Consider the following 17,510-nt stretch of genomic DNA (forward strand, 5'->3'; position numbering starts at 1 on the left):
TGAGTGTGGGCTGATGACATGTGAGCTAGGGGCTGGGATTGTGGCCATATAAGGTAAAGAAGTAGCCAGACCTTCAGAGATAGAGAGATGACATGTTGCTAGGAATTTTCTCCTTGTGGGAAGGATTGGAGAAAGAAGAGCAAATGAGGTTTCTCAGCTTGTCCAGGGGACGAGCAAGGGTTCAACCAAGCAGTATACTTGCAAATGTTTAAGTGTAACAGCACTCATAGCACTGCTTAGTACAAGTTTATTTCATCCACTGGACCGTAAGCTCCTGGGTGATACAAGTTTCACTGTTCATCGTTGAAGCCCTTCCACTTAGCAGAAACTCTAGCCTGCCGTGCATGCTTACACTACAGCATGTGTGCGTGGTAGAGTGGTCCAAAACTCAATCTCTCTCTGCCTGCCCTGCCTGTCTCCTCACTTCTGCAAGGACAAACTGTAGCTCGAACTGAATCCTGCTCCTCTGGATAGAGATGCCTCTGGCTTCACTCGAGATGTGATCTGAGTGAACATCTGAGGTATCAGATGATGGGAGGCGTTCCTCTCTAAATCTTATAGACGCTAGAGAGCCCATGATGGCAATGGTTCATGCCTGGAGAAGAGGAAAAGTGAAAGGTGAGAAGCAGGAGGCCCCGTGCAGGCTCAGGGCCAGCCTGAGCTACATGAGAAACAATAATTTTAAAAAAGTGAAAAACAAAGATGGGAATTGATAAAAAAAAATAAATATTATTACACAGTCAGTAGCCAGAAATGTCAATTTGGGTCTTTATTCTAATTGCTGTTGTTTTATCTCTCTGTGTAAGGCTAACTCTAACCATCTCTTTCAGAGTTCCAGTCTGTTCTGAAGTAGAAAACATTTGAGCATGACAGCTTGGATATGGCACACGGAGACACTGTTTGAGAAGTGTTTTCTTGAATTTGAGGCCTGTGGTAACAAGTTTCTTTAAGAAGAATCGACACACACTTACCATCAAGCTACCAGACACTGAACTCCCAGAGGACCGTTTGACCTATTCTCTAGATGGTTCTGTGGCTTGAAGTACATATCTGGCCATTTGATATAATATAGAATAATACAGAATTCTTTACCATGATAAAGTCTGTGGCACTATATTCTTGATCCAAGAAGTACTAGTTGTAGTGAGGTCCCTCTTGGCTCCCTGCCCCTAGTAGTGTCTGCCAGCAGAAGGCCATCTGATCTTGAAATCCATTGAGGATTACAAGTAAGCACACTGCCCATTGTGTCAAGGTCTCCCTAACTCCTGTTTCATACACATCTAACAACTAGCAAGTGGTTAGCAGCACAACCAACAGAAATGGCACTCAGGTTCTCTTCCCCACTCCAAGCAGTTTCGTCAAGGCATTGCAATCTTCAATATGCTCTAGAACGATAGTTCCCACTCCCCTTCACACAGGGAACAATCTGTCGAATAAACACTCAGTCTGCAGATGGAGAGAACAAGCTTTATTATAATGATCTGAGATTTTTGTGCATGGTAACGATATACACTCGAATCTTGTTTCCCCCGTGTTTCAAGACAGAATTAATTTAAAGTTTTATAGACTAAAGCATCCAAAATACTGTGGTACGTATGTAGCTACGAACATACAAACACATTGATGCACGGCGTCCGTTCTTCTATTTTAACAGGCAGTCAGCATTTCAATTCATAAAAGAACACATGAGGAGGCTATATCATTATCAATGGCAGAGAACACAAGACCAGTGGTCTGTACACAAAATGTATGAGACAGATGTGTCATGGTGGAATGTACAAAATCTTCAAAGAAACGAAAAGGGAACAAACAACCCCCATTCTCGTAGGCAGCCTCCGATGGCTGCAGTCAGGAATGGTGAGAAAGAACGTAAGCAGAGGGTACTCTGTTGATCGCACAACGTCCCATGTTGTAAAGCAAAAGCATGAGGTTAAGGCTGTGTTGCTTTCAAAAGTTAATGGAAGTGCTGTACATTCATTGGAACAACATAGCTGATTATTAATCTCTTCTAGAATACTAATGAATCGCATCCATACATTCTCCACAAACAGACCACACAATCAACTACCACACAGCTCATTAGAAAGTGTTTTTTAAGATTAGCGTCGTGATTTGTAGCTTACTGTCATTTGAAACAAAACCAAAAAAAGTATTTATTTATACCAAACAAATTTTTAATGGGCACTTAGTTTCCTTTATGGCAATACTAGATTCCTAGTTATCAAAAATATTAAAATAATTGTAAAATTTTAAACACCCTGCAACATTTACATAAAGTAACAGTATTAGGACTTTTGATTTTAAGGGAAATTAGATAAGGTTTGCATCAGGCAGCTTCAATGCTATCCTACTTGGAAAAAGGTCTTGTTTTAAAAGCATTCACCAAAAAAAGAAATTCCTCTTCCCTGTTCAGAAGCTGGTGAACAGAGAGGATGATCTACAGTTCAAATGCATAGAGAGACTTTTCCCATTGACGTGATCTACAGATGACCCGATGTTGATCTGATCTCTCCAGTTTCCTCCGTAGGTATTACCAAAGCATTTATGCTAACCCTTTAGAGTGAGGCTCCATATACCTGGTTACGTACCGCTATTCCAGTTCATTCCCTGTGAGGACATACATACCCTGTACATGTAGTGGGAGCAGATGTGCAACAGCTGCATGGACCAGGGGTGCTTATTGCCTCAAATTTTGTCAAGTTTAGGAAACTCGGGGGCTTATTTGGTTACAGAGACTAAAGTTTCATCAAAATCTTACACATCATTTAAAAACCAGCCAACAGTCAACAACTTTCTAATTGTGTGTTTCTGGATAGTCAAAGGGACTCCCTACCACCCTGTGTCCAGCAAGGGAGGTTTATGGCGGGAGAAGACACACTATCGTTAACCTATAAAACCTAACTGTTTGTCCTTAGTGCCCAAGGGAAAGTTGAACGCTTACTTTCTCAGTGCTACGTATCATGAATGTGTGACGGGTTCTATACACTCAACGAAGATCAATTGGACAGTAACAGTAGCCTAGAACAAAAAAAAGCCACTTATTGTAATAATCCTTCTCAGTTTACCAGAAACCATTCTGACCAAATGAGACAAGATTTCATTTAGACCTTGTCTATTTATATCTTAGTAGCAGCACTCCACCCCCCAATCCCCAATTCGCTTACCACAAAGAAATACAGTGAACACACACAGGTACCCAAGTACAGAATGTAGTGTTTCTTGCAGTGCCCACAGCAGGTGCTTTAGTAGCCAATGGTGGAACAGGTCTAAATTAAATTACCCTTTCATTCCAGTTCATACCAATATTTGTGTGTTAAGAAAAAAAAAAAACAATTTGTATTATTTCTTATTGAGCTATCAAGCCTGACATGATATTTTATATGTGCTGCTGATTCATTTACGAATTAATTTCTCAGTTCACAAATATCTCAACATTGTACAAAATGAGAACTCATTTGGTAAATTCATTTTCAAAATAAGAGTTGTAACGTGGAGGTGCGGCTCAGTTGCAGAGCCCTGATTCCATCACCAGCACCGCAAAACAAAGAACCAACCAACCAACCAAAAACAGCCCATGGCAGCCTCTTTAAAAAAATGTTTTCTGGCCGGGCAGTGGTGGCACACGTCCTTAATCCCAGCACTTGGGAGGCAGAGGCAGCCTGGTCTACAGAGTGAGTTCCAGAACAGCCAGGGCTACATAGAGAAACACTGTCTTGGAAAACAAAATACAAAAAACAAAAACAAAACAAAATTTCTGCTTGTGAAAATTAACTACAATTAGTTTACTCATTTTTTTTTTAAAAAGCTTTCTTTTAAGTAGCCCAGAAACAGAAACAGTCCTGCAGGCAGACTATTAATAAACAGCACAACAATGTCTCCTTTCCAGAGGATAAGCTGTACAGGGCAGAGATGCCTTTCTCTTCTATGCATCCCTCTGGTCCCAGTGCCTAGATGCATTCCTGGCCCCTGGTCGGAAGCCTGGAGGGAAGAACACTGATGTTCATACTGAGGGTTGGGCTGCAGGCTCTGCCCGACTGTAGGGCTCTGGCTGAATATATCTGAGGCCGTGAGTACCATCCCCAGCACCAAGAAAAAAAAATTAAAACCAAAATATCAAAGACTTATTTCATGATATTCAGAAGCAGTCTTACCTTATCGTTCTAAAATTGGTATTAAATTTTATGTCTAGTAAAGACAGGCTTGTGTATTTTAAATTCCCACAGAACTAAAATAATAATAAGCTAAACACCGATGTAAATCTTCTGAAAATAAAGTTTTTCCACCCAGATGTTGATTTGGGCATAATGAATTAAATAGACCATTGGAAGTAGCCAGATTTCCCTTCGAAATTTTTTTTTTAAATTTATGTCAAGAACATTTGAATTCTAAGATAATAAGCCATAAACATCATTTGTATCTAAGGGAAGATGTCTTTTACAGTAGATATCTAAGGTGCTTTCAGTGAATGACATCGCAACGTCATCATCAAACACGCCAAGCACAACATTCCTATTTAGTAGAACTGAGTAGAAAATCAGTGGAAAGAGAACACATCTTAGTTTACAGTATCCATGACAGGTAATGCTTCTCAAATGCATTTATACCTAAATGAAAGGTAACTCAAACTCAATGTTTAAAGACTTCTTTCTTTCTTTCTTTCTTTCTTTCTTTCTTTCTTTCTTTTCTTTTCTTTCTTCTTTCCTTCCTTCCTTCTTTCTTTCTTCCTTCCCTTCTTCCTTTTTTTCTTCCTTTCTTTCTTTTTTTTCTTGAACACAAAGAAGGTAATTTGACTGGAAGCCAGACATCACCATCATGCCAGGAAATGGCAACGCGGAAAGCTGCTGTGGGGCTCACTCTCCAGGGACGGCTTCAGACTGCAGCAGGCAGGGAATGTGCTAAAGGATGGCTGGACAATGTGTCTGTCTTTCAGAGTGCTGCCTATTCCCACACACCAAGGACTCAGCTATATATTTATATATATATATATATGTATAATACATTCTATCTTACCCTAACCATGTATACTTGCCCCCTTAATGCCTCTACTACTCATTAGACAATGATAAGTAACCACAGCATGCCCTTACCTGTAATGCTCAACAGAACTTTGGTAACACTTGCTCTCTAAGGGGAAATCATGAATCAATCACATGCCTTTGGTTGACACCATCCGTCCTCCAAAGGGCTGCTTATGGCTCTCTGTCCTAGGACACTGGCGTCTGACTACATGTGCTGACGTTTTGCAGGAGGTAAAGCTTTCGCTTTCGTGATGTGGAAGAGGAAAGACACATGAACACATGGCACATGAATGTGACTTCTCTTGATTCCATTCCAGTGTGTTGGTCTGAAGCTAGTAACCAAAGGGTCCCCTTGCTTTTGCTACATGCCTTCCAAAGCATTGGGAATTTCAGGTTTTCCCGAAAATATATTTCATTTTCTGATGCAAAGTGAGCAGAAATGAGAAGGTGAAGAGAACACACGCAAACGATCTTTGATCAAACCCAGGAAATTTGGGGAATTTGCATTGATTCTGATGGGCTCAACTCAGGGCCTGAGTTGAGCTGAGAGGATCTTGCAAGACAGCCTTGGATTTTTCTAAGGTAATTTATATGTGGTTGTTGATAAGCAAAAACATGTTACCAGAATAATAACACCTACTGTAAAAGTGAGGTTAGACGGTCCCTTGGGTCTTGTGATCGAAGTTAAATAAAATAGGCAACTACAAGTTTTGTTCTTGGAAGCTCTATGCAAAGGCTATCATTCATTCACCAGTCAACAGATACGCTAATTCTTTTTAACGTCTGATTTGCAAAATTAGTTTAACTACAGAAATCCCTGTCCTATGAGCCATAGTTCATGGGTGTAAAACTTCGCAGTTTGTATAGATTCAGTAGAAGAAGATTCTTTTTAAATCCTAAAAGTGAATTACGGAAATTGGATAGACAGTTTTTAAAGAAAGGATTACATTCAGAAATAACCTTGGGAAGTTCACCGAAGATTCTTCCTAGTATGAAAAGTTCTATCGTAGTCTGGTCCCACCTTGAGAACTCCATTCCAGTTTCTAGTGCAAGACCTCAGTACAGAGTTGTCCGCTGTTACTGTAAGTACCGGTAGACCTTGAAACAGTGGTTTCCGGAGTCTGCAACCACAACGTGGCCATCTGAAGTGAGAGCCAGGCCCTGGGGACCATAGAGCGGGTCAGCAGATGTGTTGATATAGGACAAAAATGATCCACTCCCATCAAAAACCTGCACAGACACAAGACCAGAGCATCAGGGAAGTTACCTATGCAGAAGGACATGCATTTAAAACAAGGAACACATGTCAGGATCCTTCTGAGCTTGCTCAGGCTGCGGCCGTGCACAGAAAGGATTGATGGTTAACCTTGGTTGCTGATCTAGTTGGTTCTGGAAACAATGATGAGAGGGTTCTAGAAACATCCATAAATATGTCTCCTAAAAACATGACCTGGAGGGGAAAGAGGTGGTTCTCCCTCAGTGTGGGCAGAACCTCCTTGTTGTGGCCCAGGCCTAAGGAGGTCTGGGAGAGAAGTTGCTGCTTTTGGCCTACTGCCTTCTGTCCCGACTGGTGGGTGCATCTGCCTGGTTGGTGCATCTGCCACCACTGCTATCCTCATTTGCTGACACTGGAACCCAGCTTCTGTAACCTTCCAGCACAGGCTGAAGACCTGAGGTTCTCTCGAAATCCTCTAGGGCAGTGATTCTCAACCCCTTTGGCAAGCCCCTATCTTCAAAAGTATATTACAGGCAGTTACAATAGCGAAGCTACAGTTGTGAAATGGCAACGATAATAATTTTATAGCTGGGGTCACTGCAACATGAGGAACTGTCTTAAAGGGTCCCAGCATTAGGAAGGTTGAGAACTACTGCTCAGGGCCTAGAGTCTAGCCCTTAAACTGCCATGTGGGGACTGCTGAGGCAGAGGCATGGTGGGCTGAGAAGCTCCCAGTGTCTCGGCCTCTCCAGCATACAGAGGACAATGGTTGGACTCACTGGCCTGAGTCATGGAAGCCAATATAATAGTTGTTTTGTGACATGCATTCAGTCCGTCTGTTCTGTCCCAGTGAGGACCCTAGCATAGCACCCTTGTCTCCATTTCCACCTGTTTTATTTCCTCTCCTGCTCTCTCCATGACTAGGTCACTGACGTAGAACTTGTTGGCTGCCGTGTCTTATCTTACTATGGCCATGCCATGACGAAACAGATTTCATTTTTCCATGTCGAAGTCTATAGTTCAAAGTGCCCATCTGGATAGACAACTGCTTTTTTTATGGTCCATTTGATTCTGCTGTGATGAAATTAAGAGACACAAACCCAGACTCATAACACTTCCTCCTTTACAAGTTCCCAGGCTGGGTTCCTTCTAACCATTTTGTTTATCCCACGTGGGGCTCAAGAAATAATGTAAGTAGGTGGATGCCATGAGGCCACACAATATAAACAGCATCCACGGGCCTTTGGAACTCGCCTGCCTCCTGCCTTCTAAAGTACCCTCCTACCGACTACAGTGAGACCACTGGTAGAGATCTCATGAGTCTTTCTCTTTTGAGACAGGGTCTCACATAGTCCAGGCTAGCCCCAAACTTGTTATGTAGTTAACCCTAAATAGCTGTTGATCTTTCTGTCTCTACTTCCCAAGTGCTGGGATCACATGTCTGTGCAACCATGCCCAACTTACACAGTACTGGGGATTGAACTCAGTACCTTATACATACTAGAGAAACAGTATACCCAACTGAGCTACTACATGTATCTTCATCCCAGAATGTCTCTATGAATACAGAAGTCAGAGTAATTAAGATATATAGTATATACTTAAAATATATTATATATAATTGTATAACATATAATATAGATGATAGACCTTATATACATGGGAAATATATACATAAGAGAAATATATATGTGGAAAGTAAAATCATTACACTGATAATCTCAATTATTTTCTTGATTATACAGGGAGTTCATAGTCAGCTTGGGCTATATAGACTATGTCTTAAAGAAATGAAAAAAAACCACAAAATTAAATATGTGTAGTATAACACATCTATATGGCTTGAAGTCAGTCAAGCTGGACTTGAACTCTACATAGATGAAGACAACCTGAACTTCTTATCTTTCTTTTTCTACTTCCCCACGTGCTGGGGGTATGGGCAAGCGTCACCACATCAGGCTTTGGATGTTTGCTAACTGGCACATGAAATGAAAAGATGCGATGGTCACAATGAACATAAACAACAGTGTGGAGTGTCTGGGACAACTGTAATGAGACACGAGCATGCGTGTGTCTGTGTGTGTGTCTGTGTGTGTGTGTGTGGTTTTCTTAGTGACAATCATAATTTTCTAAAATTACTGATTGTTGCCCGTATTCACAATTAAAAAAACTTGATTCTTCACTTTGAGATGAGTAAAACACCCACGTAGTACCTTTTTGTTCAATGGCTACATTGAATCCCAGCCATGGGCCCTTTAGGGGTCTGAAGAGAACAATATTCAAACCAAAAAAGGTACCTTTCCTGTTTGGGCGTTTGGTCCTTCATGTGAGATTATCTATGGTTTTATGACTTAACCAGAAGGAGAAGCAACCTGGGCTCTAGGATGGGCAACTTCAATCCCCACCAGCTGACACGCGCCTGAGAAGATCTAGTGTACCTGGATCCTGCTGTTGCCCCAGTCAGCCACAATGATGTTCCCATTTGAGTCTACGGCCACACCTGTTGGTGCATTAAACTGCCCATTTCCTTCTCCATTGGAGCCGAACTTCAACATGAATTCTCCTTCCTGATTAAATACCTGTATGAAATATTGAAAAACTTTTATTTAAAAATAGCTGACCCAGCCACATTGGTTTTTTGTTTGTTTGTTTGTTTGTTCTTAAAAATAGCTGCCGAAGCAAGTTATTTATAATGAGACCAGTGACTTGAGAAAAGACTGAGGAAAGTCGACTCTATACAAGACTCCTGTTGCTTGTGGCTCCCAAGGCCTATGCAATCTCATTTATTATTTATTAAATTACTCTTCTTTTTCTGCCATTTACAACTGGTTACTAAATACTTGTTTGTTTGGTTTTTTTTTATAAATTACAAAATACTATATGCTATAAGATATTCTGAATAAAACTTAAGATATTTATTTTAAAACACTAAACATTATCTTCAAATAAGTAGCTTTATTTACTAAATACATAAAAATTCAAAAATGGGTACTCTGTCTCTAGCAGATGGGTTGTCATTCAGTTTGGATCAGGTTTTTGTTAAACCAAATATTCAGGGTTTATTACCATTTTTACTATATCAACATAACAAGAACAAGAAGACTGAAGGTCATACTTAGGATTATAGGCATTACGTGTGTCAACAAGTGCGTGAACATACCATGTTAATGGGTGAAGAATAAGCAGGGGGTGTTTTATTTCCCTCAGAGGGTGCTATAGTTAAATAGTGAGTTTATAAACCCAAAGGCTTTCACTATTAGAACCAGCTGAGGCTGTTCCCAGTGAGGGATGAACAGAGCTCTTAAGGAGATGGTCTCTCATGCCTGATCGATTGATCGACTGATCGATCAGTTACTGTGCTTTACTAAATATCTGCATAAATGTGATACACGATACAAATACAGGTTACAGGTTTTGGAATGAAAACTTTAATGACAACATTAAATTCATTCAATGTATCTAATGAGACTGTAGGGAACAATTGTATCTTGATGCTTCAGATGATACTTAATGGCTCTGAAATGTTCTTGGGATGTTATTTTACATATCCATTATGACGCTGCTTAAATGTATGGAAGTACTAACTAACAAATCAAGAAGTGTTGCAGTCAGGGCAACCTTTAGAGTAAAGGTTGCTCACGTGTGGACCTCAGAGGGGTCACAGCTTTGAGCACCAATCTGATTTGAGGATGGCCTCGGGACCTTTGAGTCTTCTTTGGCACCTTAGAAAGAAGCACAGGCAGCTCTCGCTAATACATTAGGTTATGAATGCCTTGATGCAGGCTGGGAAGGCAGCGGGCACACTTTGCCGAGCCTGTATGAAACCTTGCGTTTCATCTTCAGCAATAAGAAAAAAGAGGGAAGGGAAAGGAAAAGGGAAGAGAGGGGAAGGAATGAGGGAGAGAGAAGGGGCAGGAAAAAGAGGAAGAGTTTGAAAGGCTTTCTGAATTCTAGTCGCATAGCCACTTATATGCAACACTGTAACTTCAGAGACCAGCGAGCATGTGTGGGCTGGTAAGGACCATGTGTGGGCTGGTAAGGACGCTGTTACCCTGAGATCCTTCTGTAGTAATTCCCGCACACGATCCTTTTGGTGGTCCTTGCTTACTTGTTCACCCAGTGTATTTTATTCTGCTTAAGTACATCTCCTTCACGTTGGAATTAAAACAGACTTTGCTTTATTTTTGTTGTTTGTTTGACTTTTGGGCAGAGGGGGGATGTTCATGGGAGCGGGTCTTGATGTAGCCTAGGCTGCTTTCAGTTCCTGATCCTCCTGCCCCCTGCCAGCACCTCTGCCTTTTGCCTTGCAAGTGCTGGGAATCACAGGCATGCCCCCCAGTACCCCCTCGCTTAGTCAACTTGTGGTAAAAACAAAAGGAAAGCTGTCCATCATATTTTATCCCCAAGTATTTAAGTCCATATTAAAACCTTCATGTTTAAGCTGAAGCCAGATCCTGGTAGGTTTACTCCATTCCGTTCTGGGTGTCTGTACAGTGCTGTACATTATTTACAACTAGACAATTTCTCCGTACAAGCAGTGCAGAGTTAACAACAGTTGGCGTGCTAACAGTACCTTGACAGAGTGATTATGGAAATCTGTAATGATGATCTCATTATTGCTATTCACAGCTGCAAAGTGGGGACCTGCAATAAAATGGGGGAGAAACATGTGAGGGCTCCGACAGCAAACACGATGACAGCATAGCAGTTGCTGCAGCACAGGACAAGACTAACACACCGACCTAATTAAGGAAGAACAGAGAACCCGAGCCCCAGTCCATGGACCATCACTTGGCCAGACTTCTAGCTCCTGATAAACTGGATCCAGCATGTTTCTCAGCTGTCTGCTCTGACCTCACCCCACCAAGCCTTAAAAGTGGCAGTCCTAAGAAAATAGGATGAGCAGGAAGTGCCGGCAACTCTCCTCTGCACTGCCCCTCCGTAAGCCATACCCACCACCTCTGACCACAGCACGCTTTTGCTAAGTACGGAAGTAAAGCAGTGCTCTAATAATCAAAAGAAAACTATCGGCATTCTCTGCTCTGGGAAAGAGGGTCTAAAATATCATTTTCTTCTGAAAAAAAAAACTTAGCAGAAACCCTGCATTTTATAATATTGAGTGACTCTTCAGAATCTGGGCCAGACAAAGAAGGAGAGAATGAACACAAAGAAAGATGATGCCAGCTACCCCCGAAATAGTGCCAAGCATCCTTTGGAAAGAAAAATCAATGGACTGTGCTCAGCCTTTTCTTGCAGATGTGCACAACCAAAAAAAAGCTTGTGATTGCAAAGTTGCAAGATGCAAAGTTTAAAAAAGGAAGAAAGAAAGAAAGAAAGAAAGAAAGAAAGAAAGAAAGAAAGAAAGAAAGAAAGAAAGGAAGGAAGGAAGGAAGGAAGGAAGGAAGGAAGNAAAGAAAGAAAGAAAGAAAGAAAGAAAGGAAGGAAGGAAGGAAGGAAGGAAGGAAGGAAGAAAGAAAGAAAGAAAGAAAGAAAGAAAGAAAGGAAGAAAGACTGTCTTTGCTGCTCTTAGCAAATACTTACACTCCTGCTCTCTTACAGTAACCTACAAAGGTGAAACAGCCCCCATCCAGAGGCTTGTGAAAGAAAACTGCAGCCATGGAAAAACTGCAGCTCACTGATCTTCAAACACTTGTGGGTTGTTTGTTTGTTTTTGATAAATATTTTATTTTAAGATGTATTATTTCTCTTAATACAAATATTTAAAAATCCATTGTCTGCAGTGTGAGCAGCCATCGGTAGAAACCATTTAAAGGCCGCACTGTCAACTGAGCCTTCCCAGGACAACTGAGAAGTGTCTTCATTGCTTGCTGCTTCTGCTCTGGCTCCACCCCTGCCACGCCCCCTGCTCTGGCCCCACCCCTGGTTCGCCCCCTAAAGATGGCACGCACACTGGGGGACTGGGCACCTTCAACATGCTCAGACATCATGCAAATGTGAGCAGAAGAAGCAAAAAGAAGGGGGTTCACATATTACCATCGAGTGTACCTGCAAACTGCCTGTCCCCGTTTCCTCGGCTACCAAACCTGGTGACTATTTTCCCGTTGGGCTGGAAGATGAACACACAGCACGCCTTGTTGTCCACCACAATAATGTGCCCATTGCGGTCCACAGAAACTCCTTTGGGCCCCATCAGTTTTCCTGATCCAATTTTTGTCTGTTAGAAGCAAGTACAGAAATATACATCAAAGTTCAAAGCATTCCAGAAACCAACCTGAAGCTAGTTAGTTGTCTTAGGAAAACATTGGCTGAAATGTTATCTCTGTCCCAGAAAAATGGCTCTACCATATTCAGCATCTGCTACAGACATTTATATAAAAGCTTTATTTTTAAGGCATTTGCCACCAAATTTGGACCACAGTGCCCTTCTAAACAGACACTTGATGAAAGAGTACAAGGTCTAGAGAAAGACATCCTGCTCCTGCCTGTCACTTGCTTTGAGCACACCGGAAACTACATTTTATACTGAGCACTAAAATCCTGGGCAAACTGGAGTTCTGGGAAGAAAAGCTAGACACCAGACCCTGTAGCCTAGGAAGTGGAGGGTCAGTGGTGGCAAAAGGAATGCTTACCTTTTATTTTATACTTTTCACGTATTTTTAAAGCCTATTTGTATGAGCTTTTAAATTAAAAACGAATCCCCACTGATTACGTTTCATACATTCTGCTATGAAGCCCTCTCCTACCATGTTAGCACTGGCAGATAGAAATCTGTGAGCTACAGATATACACTTTAATTTTTTAGAGTTATTTCTATTACTTTATGTGCATGAGTATTTTGCCTATGTGTATGTCTGGGTATCATGTGTGTGCTTGGTGAACTTAGAGGTCGGAAGAAGACATCGAATCCCCTGGAACTGGAATTTCAGATGGTTGTGAGCTACAAACATGGATGCTGGCTTCTCTACAAAATCAACAAAAGCTTCATCCACTGAACAGTCTCTCCAGCCTCCTGCATATGTACTCTCATTTCCTAATGCAGATGGAGTTTCTCCGAGTAGAACTTCTTGTGTGACTCTTTATTCTTCTAAGTCTACAAATGATGGAGATTCAGGTGTGATTGCCTTCGAGCAGAGACACAATTACATTGAAAGGGAAACATCTTGTCTTAGGCCAGGGGATCTCTTGTGCAAGTTTGATTCCGATGCTGCAATGAAGCCCACGGATCAAAGAGGCTCTAACATAATGGCATGTAAGGAAATCGCTCACCTCTTTCAAGTCTGAAAGGAAGGTATCACAAGAGATCAAAAGGAGAGCTGGCGCTCCGCTCATTACCGCCTAATACACTACTACTTAACGTTACAAACAACAGTAGTTACTCAGAATGACTCAACCATATAATACCAAGTGGATAATTATCTAGAATGAAAACAGAAGCCAAAGGATTATCTTAGTTCTACTACAGGATGCCCGGATGCCGGCTAGGGCAGATCTACAAGCACACCTTAAAGCTGAAAAACAATGTTGCTTTCTCCCTCCCCGCCTCCACTATTGTGTCCACTTCAGATGCACTGAATTCTACAAAGTGAAATAGGAAGCCACGCATTTGGCCTCACCGTGTTACCCCACTATCTTAGACTAGTAAGAAACATATTGGGCCGGGCGTGGTGGCGAACGCCTTTAATCCCAGCACTTGGGAGGCAGAGGCAGGCGGATTTCTGAGTTCGAGGCCAGCCTGGTCTACANAGTGAGTTCCAGGACAGCCACGACTACACAGAGAAACCCTGTCTCGAAAAACCAAAAAAAAAAAAAAAAAAAAAAAAAAAGAAACATATTTCAGATATGTTGGAGACAGTTAAATAAGAGCATTTAACTCAACAAACAGCTTTCATGCTGAAGAGGGAAACGTTGAGACATTTTAGAATACAGTGGCCATAAAGGTCACCATGTTTGTGTTTCATATGTATATATATTTTTTATTTTAATGTTTTTCTGATTACAAAAGGCTCCCAGCTGGTCTGGAAGATATAAGCCATGAGGGAAGATGAAAGGGAAGACATAAAAGGAGGCAGGGGAGGATGACTACTTGACTACACACCAGATGTCTATAAAAAAAAACGGTAGTAAAGATGCTACACATCCGAGATGGTCAGGAGTAAGTATAAAGACTGTGTTGGATCTCCTATAAACCTCCATTGCTGCTCTAGCCTCTCTCTTTCTGAGCTGACAGCGCTCCTGCGACCATGGTGAACGTGCCTAAGACCCGCCGGACATTCTGCAAGAAATGTGGGAAGCACCAACCCCACAAGGTGACACAGTATAAGAAGGGCAAGGATTCTTTGTATGCCCAGGGAAAGCGGCGTTATGACAGGAAGAGTGGCTATGGTGGGCAGACTAAGCCTATTTTCTGCAAAAAGGCTAAAAGTACAAAGAAAATTATGCTGAGACTGGAGAGTGTAGAGCCCAACTGCAGATCTAAGAGGATGCTGGCTAGGAAGAGATTCGAGCATTTTGAATTGGGAGGCAACAAGAAGAGAAAGGGCCAAGTGATCCCGTTCTAAGCCGATTTTGTTATGAAGACAATAAATTCTTGACCATTCAACCCCTTTGATTGCAGTTGTTCTTTTGGGAGGGAATAAATTTAAAGCTTTCAGAAATTACCTTAAAAAAAAAAAAGACCATGTTGGGGTAAAAGCGAAGTCAGCTGCACTGTTGCATTCACTGTCTCATGAAAAGAGCAAAACAGCAATCTTCTGATACTCAGCTGTAGCCTGCACACCTGGGCGAACTTTTTACAGTACTCGAGTGCTCTCATATGCTCTTTTTATCTTAATGGGGTCTAACCAACATCTATCCTAACGAGGTTCTTGCTGCAACAGGCAATATCCTTCTCCGTCCTCTGGGGGGCAGGAGTGCTCCAAGGTCTTTGCACTCCACAGTGTCTACAGCACTTGGGACCAACATAGCCCAACTTTAGGATTTCAGTTCTTCCAAGTATTTATTATGTGTATGGAACTATCAAGTCATGAGTGTAAAACATCTCAGTCAGGGAGCCTTTCTCTCTCTCAGCTAGCAAACTCTTGCTCAATATGCAAAAGCTGCTTGCTGTTGTTTTTGCTCCCAAATGTACAGATGGCTAATCTTTTTTTTTTTGCCAAAGTCTAAGACAAGAATAAGCAGGTTGTCTCCAAACTAGAGTTGTTCTAGAGAACAGCAGTTTTTCTCCGTGTTCCTACCAGAGTTGTCACGGTTGGCCGTTATTTGGAGCTGTCAGGTTCTAGCAGAACAAAAAGATACACTATCACACTGTTAAAGGGGACAGCCCTTTATTGTCTTAGATTGAAAAGGTACTGCCTCACATAAAGCAAGGGCTCTAATCTGAGAATAAAAAAAAATTAAAACCCATCTCGTCTCATAAATGTCATCTTGTAAATACCATGAGGTAACCATGACAACCCAAAGACTTCCATTGCCTTCAATCAATGAGAAAGGTTCCAGAATGAATTAGGAAAACAAACCCCAAACCCTCAGAGAAGAAAGTGATGTGGTGGCAACTAAACACCTTCATTCAGCCATGAAGCCCAAGTCACAGCCGGTCACACAAACTTTATGTTTTGGAAAAGATTACAAGAGGCATGGAGGAAAACATTTCTTAGCTGAGACCCATATAAAAATTCAGAAATAAATTTCATTTCATTTGTACTCAAATCCTGCGAGATAGATGTTTTTAAGTGCTGAATTTTAAATACTCAGAGAAATGATGGGATTTTTCCAAAAACCAAAAGTTAGTAAAGCCCAGAAACGGGATTCAAGGGGTTGATCCGAGTTAAAGTTCATGTTGTCGAATAAATTAGAAGCCTTCGGTAGGCTGGGCGAGGGACAACATGATCACAGTGCACGTGGTCTTCCAAAAGACCTTTGACCCAGTCAGTGCCTTATAGGCCTGTGAATAATGGTACAAGGTGGTCTGAGTGATGGTGACTCTTTGATAAGACCTGACAGGAGAATCCCCTGGGCTCCTTGGATCTTGAATCTACACAACGTCCTGGATGCCAAAGGCCTAGTCCTCACTGCCACTGGGAGGCCGTAGGGTCCCGTGGAAAAAAGGGAGGTCACAGCCCTGAAGAAGGCTGTATAGGACTCTCTTCACTTCCTGCTTGCTCTGCTTTCCTGAGCCATGGGCTCAGTGGTTCCCTCCACCCTGTGCTTCCCTTTGCCACAGGACCAAAGCACAAGGGCCAAGTGACTGTGGACTGAAGCCTTCAACGTTGTCTCCTGACAGGATCCCAGGGTATAGGTGAACTGGCTTTGTCTCTATCTAACCGGCCTCCATTTTCTTTTCCTTCTTAGTTCTATGTGACATTCATCAATGTTGCCTTTCCAAGTTATAGCAAATAATTTACAACCAATTTAAAAGCTTTTGTGCCTCAGGCCTTTCCCTCAGTATGCCTATGTATGCTTTAAATGTGGGAAATGTGCACTATAATGCTGTTTCTCCCAGGCTTTCCACCCCATCACAGGCTAAGAAAGTAAAAAAAAAAAAAACCAACCTTGTGACAGTCTGCAAATTAACTTGGGAATAACAAATTGCCTCTTTATAACCTTTTGCAGGAGTGTTTTTTTTTTTAAACTCAAATTAAGGCAATCAATATCGTTTCCTGATAAATGAGATTTTTGAAGCAAACAAGCTTTATGAAATAAATGACACTTATATACACATGTATGTGTATGCATGTATGTGTATATGTATATACATGTATGTGTGCATATGCATAGGTATGTTTACACACATATATGTATCTATATATGTGTGCATATGTGTAGGGTGAGAGAGAGAGAGCAAGTTTATAAAATTATCACAGTTTAATAAAACTGAAATTGATGACACTATATGAAGAATAATAAAATAATGGCTTAGATTTAAACCAAGAAAAATATAATTTAATGTCATATTTCTTGCTTTTTCTACTATTTGGTGGCCAAATAGTAGTCACTCTTACCTTAAACTTCCCATCATTGGAGAAAATGCTAACCCACTTGTTGTCATAATCTGCAATGATGATGTCCCCACTGGGGTGCACCGCTACCCCCGTGGGCCGCTGGAGCTGTCCGGGTGATCGTCCTCGGATGCCGAAACGACTTTTGAACTGTCCATCATTGGAAAAGATCTGTACAACGAATGTACATCCATCAGAACCTGAACTAACACAGAAATCACTGGGGGAGGAAAGGCATTTGTGAAATGCACTACAGATCAGAGTCTGCCAATGCTGCTTACGAAATCTCCCCCAACACACACACACACACACAATTAAGAC

At 41.6% G+C, this 17,510-nt stretch overlaps 2 protein-coding genes across 5 annotated transcripts in view; one reads left to right on the forward strand and one right to left on the reverse strand.

The window, feature by feature from the left end:
* Positions 1–1,447: 1,447 nt before the first annotated feature.
* Trim2 (tripartite motif containing 2) overlaps positions 1,448–17,510 on the reverse strand; it is a 140,947-nt gene continuing 124,884 nt past the window's right edge. For all 4 annotated transcript variants that reach the window (XM_021158170.1, XM_021158167.1, XM_021158169.2 and 1 more), the window contains exons 8-12: positions 17,193–17,360; positions 12,241–12,409; positions 10,808–10,878; positions 8,673–8,813; positions 1,448–6,248 (exon numbers count right to left, since the gene is read on the reverse strand). In XM_021158170.1, the coding sequence (XP_021013829.1) occupies positions 6,096–6,248; positions 8,673–8,813; positions 10,808–10,878; positions 12,241–12,409; positions 17,193–17,360 (702 nt within the window). In that variant the 3' untranslated portion in view covers positions 1,448–6,095. The remainder of the gene's footprint in view (positions 6,249–8,672; positions 8,814–10,807; positions 10,879–12,240; positions 12,410–17,192; positions 17,361–17,510) is intronic.
* On the forward strand, positions 14,303–14,794 carry LOC110291183 (60S ribosomal protein L36a-like). The gene has a single exon (XM_021158171.1). The coding sequence runs from the start codon at positions 14,436–14,438 to the stop codon at positions 14,751–14,753; it is 318 nt and encodes a 105-aa protein (XP_021013830.1). The 5' UTR covers positions 14,303–14,435; the 3' UTR covers positions 14,754–14,794.

This window comes from Mus caroli, chromosome 3, assembly GCF_900094665.2.
Source record: "Mus caroli chromosome 3, CAROLI_EIJ_v1.1, whole genome shotgun sequence".
NCBI lineage: Eukaryota > Metazoa > Chordata > Mammalia > Rodentia > Muridae > Mus > Mus caroli.